The sequence below is a fragment of the Diprion similis genome, chromosome 4 (assembly GCF_021155765.1).
Source record: "Diprion similis isolate iyDipSimi1 chromosome 4, iyDipSimi1.1, whole genome shotgun sequence".
Lineage (NCBI taxonomy): Eukaryota > Metazoa > Arthropoda > Insecta > Hymenoptera > Diprionidae > Diprion > Diprion similis.
The window spans coordinates 21122122-21131109 of NC_060108.1; the positions used below are offsets into that span (position 1 = coordinate 21122122).

Below are 8988 nucleotides of genomic sequence, written 5' to 3' on the forward strand. Positions count from 1 at the left end.
TCGAGTATTATCGCTGCAGTTGAAAATGCTCGTTGTTTGCCGATACGAAGTACAAAATAGAATTGAAATGTTTCAGTACATAATTCACCGATGCATCACAAATGAACAATTTAGTTGAATAGATGAAACCCTATTATGATAAACAAATAAAAGATAATGTGTATATATTTATTTATACGCATATGTATATATGTGAATGAATATGAGAATATATATGTTCATTGCCAAATATCTTTATTGTGTACTTATTTATACATAGATTACAAATTAGAAAATATATTGTTTTGCAACAATCAGTACTTTATTTTGAACGTATAGGCTATTCCGGCTATTACATTCGTTATATTCAATTTTCAAATATCACAGATTGAGCGGTTACTCTCTGGGAAAAGCTATGAATTATAACAGAGTATCAATAAAATTTCATGTGACTATTAAATTCATCATGTAATTTACAAAGAAAAATGTTGGTCAACGCACTGGACAATAATTAAACTATTATTCGGAAAAAATCCGCAGGTCATTGAAAATTGATTTTAATACACAATTCTTCATAATTAATGCGATCATCATCAACTCGTACAAAATTTTGGCAAGTGATTTGATCAAAATTTTTCCCCAGACAGTATCATCAGAGGTAAACATTGGTAAACAAAAATGAGCAATTAACTAATCAATCGGGATATAAGCAGGTAGCGAACCAAGGGGAGTTCTCTTAGGACAACTATCTTCTTCGATACAATCATCGTTGTTCTCATTAGTTTCAGTGACAGTTGCTTCGTTACTATCATTACCTTTGTGTATTCCTTCATTATTGCCTAGCATTTCAGCCATTTTTACTCTCTTCATAAGTTTAACACTATCAAGAATTTTTTTTCTCTTTTGTTCTATATCCCCTTTGGAGCTACTTGCTTCATCATAATATCGTTTTCTATCTTCAGCACACGAAGAAGCTTCGACAGTTGATTCAGATTTGGTTGTTTTTTTTCTGGCAACTACTTTTCTTTGGAAAGACTTATTCGATTGTTTACGTTCAGCTGAACCGGACTTGTGAGGGTAAGGACAATACTTACCTTTCGCACAGTTTTCCGACCTCTCGAACTCCGGACATACGTACACGTGGCGCAGTTTACACTGTGCAAGAAATTTTTTTCCACAAACATTAATACGAGTTCTGACTATTTGCATTACAATCCATCTCTGTCTTTCCTAGCATTGATCAATGTTCAAAATGTTGGTATCAAAAAATTTGTAGACAACAGAAAAGAAGAAAGTATATATATTCAATCTGCCTGTATTGGAAAAATCTATGAGCAAGAATAATGTCAGAACATGTGAAATCAAGTTTGAATGAAGAGAACAGTGTATGGAATAATGGAATCATTTCAATGATTGAAGAGCTAGTTAGTAAGTCTCAAATACAAAGACATGTTACACAAGTTTTTACTTTTTTCTAGCCAATTCCAAAATCATTCATCTAACTCACCTTATTGGCTTCGGCGCAGTATCCTTGTAGAAACTGTGTGCATATTGGGGTGTTGGGTGAAACCTTGACATGAAGATAAGGGCATTGATCACGATTGCAGCAACCCTCCAGAAAATATTTGCAGGTGGGCATCTTTTCAGGGCAGACAGCGTGCGACATCGGGCAGTTATCTAGCAAGCATTTCCCCTGTAGAAAACTAAAGCCACGTTTAAATTTCAGTTGGTGTCAAAAGGAATAGGGTCTTGATGGTAAAGTATTCATGACAATTTTGTTGCAACGTGTTTTTCCGTTAACTTATAAGAATATACGTGAAGAGATTAAAAAACAAAAACACTATATGTATGATGAAACAACAAGCAAACTGAGTGACGATAGTACAACTTGCGAAATGTGGTAAAAATAAGCACAGTTTGAAAAAATTAAATAGAAACCAAAAATTAATTTACTTTCTACAAAGTGCAACTTGTTTCTTGTCGTGCAGTCTAGGGCAGGTACTCTTCACCTGACCGGCACAATACCCAAACTTTTGGAATATCAAACAGGGCTGATTATTCTTACGCATCTTATTTCTCAAGATTTGTATACTCCGCTGCTTGACCTTGGTACTGAAAGTAAAGTTTAACAGGTATCAGTTGAATATCTTTTTGTGAAAATCCATTAGAGCAAAAAGTTGCATCATTAATTACAATTACCTAATACTGCGTTTCGTGTGTGCCCTCACTAAAACATTGGGTGCTCTTTCTACAAAAGTCATCCCGCCAATATCGACTCGGGACACTGGATTGGGACGCTTTAAATTTCCAGAGTTATTCCCAGATGTGCACAACCTACGAAGTTTCTTACCATTGCTAGCCATCACAAATCGATCACCTTTAACGTTTATTATACAACGTTTTCCTGAAATTGTTACATGACCAAGTGAAAAAAACAATAATCTAAAAAAATTTATAAACAATAATCTAAAAAGTTCAGAAATAATAAAATATCAGAAGTTTCACTTAAAACAAAAATGAGCAATTAAGAAGAACTGCAATTATTATACTCTTTGATGGTTGTGGTTCGTTTCGGCTGCGGACCAGTTGGTTTCTTGAAGATTTGTATAATATTCCACCAATCCGCACTAAACCAGTCGTAGAACCCCTGAAAAGAGATAATTTGTAGAAATATTAATGTTCAAAGATAATCTGTGTAAAAAATTAGCAAGCACTTACGATGCCTTTTTATTTGCAAGATTGACGCTACTTTTGCCAATGGACAATCTCTTCTTAACTTTTTGAAGATGGGTTCGATCAATCTTGTATTTATTCAGCCCAGTTTGACGACTCTTCAGACTTCGTGGAACTGCACTTGAAGTACCAGATATATCCACACGTTCGATAACTAGTTTGTATTTAGTGGCGACCATAGTTTTCCTCAAATTAGAGTTAGTCAATCTTCTGGCTTTCCCTGGGTTTAGGGGTGAAATCGCAGGTCCTGATTTACTACATCTTCTTACCCTCACAAGTTTTCTTCGGGACAGTGATACCAAATTAGAATTGCTCAATCTCTTTACTCCCAGATTTAACGTGGGATTAATTTTAACAGGTGTTGTTTTTGATTGATCTACTAAATTATTATCGGCTTCAGCCGTCTTTAAATCTGCATCGCATTTCTGTAGCCGATTTGCTAAACTTTCTGGTTTCTCTTTAACAGATGAGAGTTCTTTCATTAGTCTTGGATTGATGTGAACAGAAGATTTCACTTTGGTTTGATAAACTGAATTTTGTCCAACAACCACACGGCCACAGGACTTTTTATCCAAATTTTGAACAGCAAAGTTTTTCATCATGTTTGGATTAAGGTGAACCGACGGCTTTGCTCCCATTCTAGGGTTGACGTGAATCCTAGGTAATTTCGGTTTGAAGTTGGGATTCACGTGAACTATTCCTGACGGCAACGACTGCTTGATGTAACTGTATTTGCTACCGTTATGTCTTTCCATTGCACACGCAGAGTGAGATTGATAGGACAACTTTTTATCCTCTTGCTTGGCAAGTGAAGTATCATGGATTCCGATTTTTTTATGTTGCTCTATCAACCCTAAAATTAAAATAACAGAAATATTGAGTTTAGAAAAATCCCAAATTTTTGGACATTGGACATGACGGAGATTAGTGAAATATCGGTATGAAAAATATGCCTACAACTAACAGCAGTAAGAAATGCAGGTTGCGTAAGTATTTTTTGCCCACATGTGCAGTATAAATTACTAATTGCGACAAAATTTCTGGGATAATAAAATTAACCGTTTAAAATACGAGCGGCCAAGATCGTCAGACCGTTTTCATGGCAGTAAATCTTGGACAACAAATTGTGGTAACGAGTTTCTACTACGTCGTAGTTGCACTTACGAGTTAGGTACGAAATTTCATTGAGAAGATTCCCTTCCATGCTGACCCCAAGTGTCATAAAACAATTTTTTAAGTACCAAATTTATTCCCTAGTGAATATTAATGTAAACACGAAGTAAAAGTAACGATATTTGGTTCAGTTTGTAACAACAATTCACACACAAAGACGCAGTTACAACTTTTCCTCAGCACACGTAACGAAAAGTGACAGGATACCCGAACTCGTCGACTGGAAACAGTGGAACGTTGCGCTCAATATGGCCGACGAGACATGGAGAAGGAGGGAGGCTGCGATTCATGTATGTATGTGCTATTTTAAATCGCCATTGATCGTCAACTTCAAGCCCGTTCGGTTCAACACACACAACGTAGTACGCAGTAGCGTACGGTCGTACTCCCACCAATCGGAAGAAGTAAGGTCTAGCAGGTGATTTCACAGTTGTTCGATTTGAAGTGGATTTGAAGACGTCAATGGTTAGGAAACAGATGATAGTCGCCGCGGTGTAAACAGCGTTCGATAATGTTAGAAGGAGTGAAACACGTTGTTTTAGTCTTATCCGGCAAAGGGGGTGTCGGAAAATCTACGGTCAGCACTCAGTTGGCGTTGACACTGAAGGAGGCGGGCTTCAAGGTAAATATTCACTTCCTAAACCGTTGAACAGGTTAAGTTTTAACAACCATCACGTATTGCAGGTCGGTTTACTGGACGTTGACTTATGCGGCCCTAGCATCCCTTACTTGTTGAATTTGGAGGGAAAGGATGTCCATCAATCGACCAAGGGGTAAAGCGTCACTTTGATAAATTCCGAGAAAATATACAAACATTAAATCGACAAGATGTATCTTATATCACCGCCACATGCTGTAATTTTGCTATTGGAAACAATTGAGTACTTTTGAAAAAACTGTCGGATTTTAAGTCTGTCACGTAAGGTTTAAATACTCGTAAACACTTTAGATGGGTTCCAGTTTACGCAGATGAGGAACAAAAGTTGGCAGTTATGTCCATAGGGTTTCTTCTAAAAAATCGAAACGATGGGGTTGTTTGGCGGGGACCTAAAAAAACTGGCATGATCAAGCAATTTTTGACAGATGTCGTATGGGAGGATATAGATTATCTGATTATCGACACACCGCCGGGAACATCGGACGAACACATCACAGTCATGGAAAACTTAAGGTGAATATTTTGACAAGTGACTTGCACATATTTGCTGAAATGATATTAAGCCTTTTTAAAGAGATGTATATTTAGCTTCTACTTTGAGTATATCTTTACTAATACACAAATATTCTTTCACCGTATAGGTTTCACTATCATCTTTAACTAGTAAATTTTTGTTTGAATGACAATTTTTATCCATGGTTCAAACCTTTGTTTGTTTGTAGGGTATAATTGCACTTCAGTGAGCGCAGAGGTGATAAATATATTTGTATATGTATAATCACGAGTAAGGGAATCACATGTCTATTAGTAACAGTCACATGTGCTAATGATAAATCATGTGATGGACTGTTAGAAACATAACACACAGATAAGCGTTACACTGATTGCAAGAGAATGGTTACGACACATAATGCCATAACAGTTACTGAAGATATTCAGCATTTTTATTTCTTACAACCATTTTTGCTTTGTAACAGTTTTGCAAATGACATCAACATCAAATCGAATAATTCATTATCTTTATGTAACATTTTTTTACAGATCTGTCAAATGCGACGGGGCTGTTATAGTAACCACACCGCAGGCTGTATCTGTAGATGACGTCCTTCGTGAAGTTACATTCTGCCGAAAGACCGGCATCCCAATTATTGGAATTGTAGAAAACATGAGTGGCTTTGTGTGCCCAACTTGTTCAGTGAGTAAAAACATAGTCGATTCGTTTATTCAAGTATATTCATTCGGTACGCTTCTTGTAATTGCGATATATTTCCTCTGTTTCGTAGGAGTGCACAAATATATTTTCGTCGGGTGGTGGACAAGCCCTAGCAGAAATGGTCAAGGTTCCATTTTTAGGTAGAATCCCAATCGATCCGGCAGTTGGTAAGCTGGCAGATAAGGGCCAAAGTATTTTGGTAACACTCCCTGATAGTGAGCTTGCTCGAATTTTTCGAAGATTAATTGAGCAGATCACAAGGAGTAAAGAAGCTTAAAGTCTTATTGAATCAAATTATATTTGGTGTTTTCAAAATGAATTCGCAGCTGCCCATACTCGTGATTCTGAGAAAGTTATCGCTACGCAGGGCTGTTCAACATTCATTTTTTTTACTCAGCAAATTTTTTTGTACATGCTTTATTCTTGTCAGATGCAATGCATAAAAATACATGTTGACCTTTACAAGGATGATGAATGAATGCATTGGCGAGCTCTCATCAAGTACTGCAATATACTTTAATGATGTAAATATTTGATAAATGTGCCTTTGAAAGTTGTGTGATTTAGTTTATCCCTCAAATATCGCGATTGCATTGGTTCAATCGTTACCTATAATTGGGTTGTCGAAGGTCATAGATTTCCACAGAGAATTTCAGCACAAAGTTATGCGTACTTGTACCATGGAACGACTTACAATATAGGTGCACATAATATGTTCGTAGGAAGGAGATAATATACAGAGAAAATGCATTTGTATTGAAGTGTTTTGGTGAAGAATAAATACAATACGTATTTCTATTACGAGTGTTTTTCGTTTCTGAGACACTCGCAGCCATCAAGCAGTGGTGAACTATGAACGGTGGTAAGAAAATCGAAAAACAATTGAACTGTACCTTTAGCTTTTATTACTGATACAAATTGAACCGTAGAATGTTCAGATGCATCTATGTTTTGGTTCTACAAGTTTTTCAACTCATTCAAAAATTGAGGAATTTTAGAGCTTTATAAAACCATAAGATATGTAAAAAAAAAGAAACATTACTTATTTCCCCAACCCCAAAGACCTTTGACAAATCCGGTAAGCCCAGCCTGGCCTGCCTTTTTGCCTTGATCACCTAATTTATCTGACAAATCGGGGAACTCTGCAAGATTAAAAGCTAGGTCAAAGAACAACGGTTTGCATGGGATGCTTCGCATGGATGGCGGAAGTTTATAAACGTTTGGTTGTTTAGTGAGGAGCGAAGGATCTTCTCTGTACTCGTGCAGGCGTTCGTAAAGGGGTTTCTTGCTTCTAGTCTGCTTACTTGTACCAGGTTCTTCCTCCTGGCCTTCCTCAAGAACGCTATGAGCGTGTGCCGCGTACTGAGCTCCTTCAATGAGAGTCTCTAGTTTCTGTAGATCATTTTTGAGCTCCTCAGGTAGGACCAATGGATTGCGAAGCGCATCTTTAGCATGTTGGGAGGACCTTTGGTACAAGGCCATTGCTTCTCGCCAACGATGCAAGTTTGCCAATGATTGAGCCATGTAGAAACATCTGAACGCGCGATATCCCTTAGTTTTTGTGTCTTGTTCCTTTTGATAATCCTCATCTTCTTGAAGCTGTGAAATTTCTACAAGGTTGTGCAAAGCCGCCTCGTACAATCTCACTATATCTTGCGGTTTCGCCTTCTCAGACTCCTGAGCTATTTTAACCAAAGCCAAATTTCTCTCTAGAGTTCTCGACAGTCTGATATATTGCAAATAGGTAACCAAATGTTGGGGTGGATTGTTCTTATCCGTGTCACGATTTTTCAGCTCTGCTTTGAAGTCCTCTCTTACAGTCGCGATCGCATCCTTGCAGTCTATAAGATGTGCTTCGAGTAAATCAATCTTTGCTTGATAATTAGCTGCCTTGGATAGCGCTTGATTCAATCTCGAGTCAGCTATGAGTAGTCCTGCAGCTCTCGGCGGAACTGTACCGCAGCTTTTACCACGCCATGTGACCTCCTCAGCGTTTGATTGTTTGCCGCGAGTTTGAGCCATCAATGAATCCAGACTGGCCAATAATTCACCGCTGAGTTGTCCTCTCATCTGCATCAGGTCGTCTATGGCTGAAGTATCACCAATGTTGTAGGCGCAATATCTTAAACTGGGTGCTAGTTCCTCAACCCTTGCCTTATATATGACTTGCTCGAGGTCTGGCAAGGCTGAAGCCAGCTTTTCGTAAACAACTTGAGCTTTCTTCAGGTTTTCCATCGCCGGTTTCCACAGCTGCAGCTCGAAATGTAGAGAACCGTGCATCCATGCAACGTAAGCTTGTGCCTCCAGCTTGGTACGTGCGTCACAATTTACACTCTAGTTACAAAAAGAATACACATGATGTTGGGTAGCAACTTAGAAAATATATTTATCCAAAACGTGAATCAAAGTAGCAAGAATATTCGAAACCTTACCTCTATCAATTCTTGCAACTGCAGAGAGTAGGTCGCAGCTTTTCTTAATCTGGAGACTAGATGAAATTTCTTTCTGGGCTCAGTATTAGACTCTTGACGCAGCTGCATAGCGTAACTCCAAGCTCTTTCGGCCATCGTCAATGGTACTTGTAAAAATTTGTCATCGTTGACCATGGCTGGCAGGACGTCGCGCCGTTTGAAGTGCCGTCTGTCACCCTGTGGCACTTTCAGAACTTTGCGCAGTCTCCGTAATCGACGAGAACAATACCCTCTATAGCGTTGGTAATCGCCATGGCGCAGGCCGTGCTGTTGCTGTGCGTCTTTGATTATCTTCAATACTAAATTTCTTGCATCAGGAATGACTATAGACTGAATCGCACAGGAAGGATCCGGGAACTACTTACAAAAAGTGCATAACATATAGATCGGATCATGTCACGAGTGAAATGCAATCGAACTAGATTCAATTCATGTAAGTAAATAATGTAGCGATCGAAAAATTACGATTAGTCATTAGAAAGTTGTAAGTCAATTGGTTGCTCATTGGATAGGTTAGACTCCGCTGTCACATATGGTGAAAACCTTTCGCCGAAAGATGTCGAGCGCACTTGGCGACAATTGTATTGTAGAAAAGGATACTTTCTAGGGAATACACTTTCTGGTCGCTCGAGACTTCCTCATCTTGATTCTCAAGATGTTCCTCCGTTACTTCACAATTCGTTTCTTGAACCACCATCTTTTACTTCGAGCCGCAAACGACGGCAACAAGACCGAAATCAGTCGTGCTGCCAACTTCACAT

The 8988-nt window shown here is 38.3% G+C and overlaps 3 protein-coding genes across 5 annotated transcripts; 1 reads left to right on the forward strand and 2 right to left on the reverse strand.

Moving 5' to 3' along the window:
• Window positions 1-220: 220 nt before the first annotated feature.
• Window positions 221-4136, reverse strand: LOC124405451 (zinc finger CCCH domain-containing protein 3). Its single transcript, XM_046880334.1, has 7 exons — window positions 3877-4136; window positions 2698-3565; window positions 2529-2626; window positions 2179-2383; window positions 1933-2091; window positions 1487-1682; window positions 221-1134 (listed from the first exon to the last, which is right to left on the reverse strand). Exons 1-7 carry the CDS (start codon window positions 3932-3934, stop codon window positions 670-672), a joined length of 2049 nt encoding a protein of 682 aa, XP_046736290.1. The 5' UTR covers window positions 3935-4136; the 3' UTR covers window positions 221-669.
• Window positions 4137-4230: 94 nt separating this feature from the next.
• LOC124405189 (cytosolic Fe-S cluster assembly factor NUBP2 homolog) lies at window positions 4231-6557 on the forward strand. The gene is made up of 5 exons (XM_046879880.1): window positions 4231-4507; window positions 4570-4658; window positions 4835-5056; window positions 5585-5738; window positions 5827-6557. Exons 1-5 carry the CDS (start codon window positions 4397-4399, stop codon window positions 6031-6033), a joined length of 783 nt encoding a protein of 260 aa, XP_046735836.1. The 5' UTR covers window positions 4231-4396; the 3' UTR covers window positions 6034-6557.
• On the reverse strand, window positions 5858-8988 carry LOC124405187 (signal recognition particle subunit SRP68). 3 transcript variants are annotated; one of them, XM_046879877.1, is made up of 3 exons: window positions 8828-8988; window positions 8189-8526; window positions 5858-8090 (listed from the first exon to the last, which is right to left on the reverse strand). In XM_046879877.1, the coding sequence occupies exons 1-3, from the start codon at window positions 8922-8924 to the stop codon at window positions 6795-6797; spliced, it is 1731 nt and encodes a 576-aa protein (XP_046735833.1). In that variant the 5' UTR covers window positions 8925-8988; the 3' UTR covers window positions 5858-6794. The 3 variants fall into 3 exon arrangements, with proteins under 3 accessions (XP_046735833.1, XP_046735834.1, XP_046735835.1); XM_046879878.1 differs by lacking the exon at window positions 8828-8988 and adding an exon at window positions 8693-8819 and having other exon boundaries at window positions 8189-8550; XM_046879879.1 differs by lacking the exon at window positions 8828-8988 and adding an exon at window positions 8693-8812.

Bases quoted from the DNA above. Each gene is read 5' to 3' on its own strand.
- LOC124405451 (XM_046880334.1), bottom strand. From the start codon at position 3,934: ATGACACTTGGGGTCAGCATGGAAGGGAATCTTCTCAATGAAATTTCG. The intron at 3,566-3,876 runs GTAAGTGCAACT...TTTTAATTTTAG, and splicing joins TGAAATTTCGTACCTAACTC to GGTTGATAGAGCAACATAAA. The intron at 2,092-2,178 runs GTAATTGTAATT...CTTTACTTTCAG, and splicing joins CACACGAAACGCAGTATTAG to TACCAAGGTCAAGCAGCGGA.
- LOC124405187 (XM_046879877.1), bottom strand. From the start codon at position 8,924: ATGGTGGTTCAAGAAACGAATTGTGAAGTAACGGAGGAACATCTTGAG. The intron at 8,527-8,827 runs GTATCCTTTTCT...CAAGAAATTTAG, and splicing joins GAAAGTGTATTCCCTAGAAA to TATTGAAGATAATCAAAGAC. The intron at 8,091-8,188 runs GTAAGGTTTCGA...TTTTGTAACTAG, and splicing joins AGTTGCAAGAATTGATAGAG to AGTGTAAATTGTGACGCACG.
- LOC124405189 (XM_046879880.1), top strand. From the start codon at position 4,397: ATGTTAGAAGGAGTGAAACACGTTGTTTTAGTCTTATCCGGCAAAGGG. The intron at 4,659-4,834 runs GTAAAGCGTCAC...TAAACACTTTAG, and splicing joins GTCCATCAATCGACCAAGGG to ATGGGTTCCAGTTTACGCAG. The intron at 5,057-5,584 runs GTGAATATTTTG...ATTTTTTTACAG, and splicing joins ACAGTCATGGAAAACTTAAG to ATCTGTCAAATGCGACGGGG.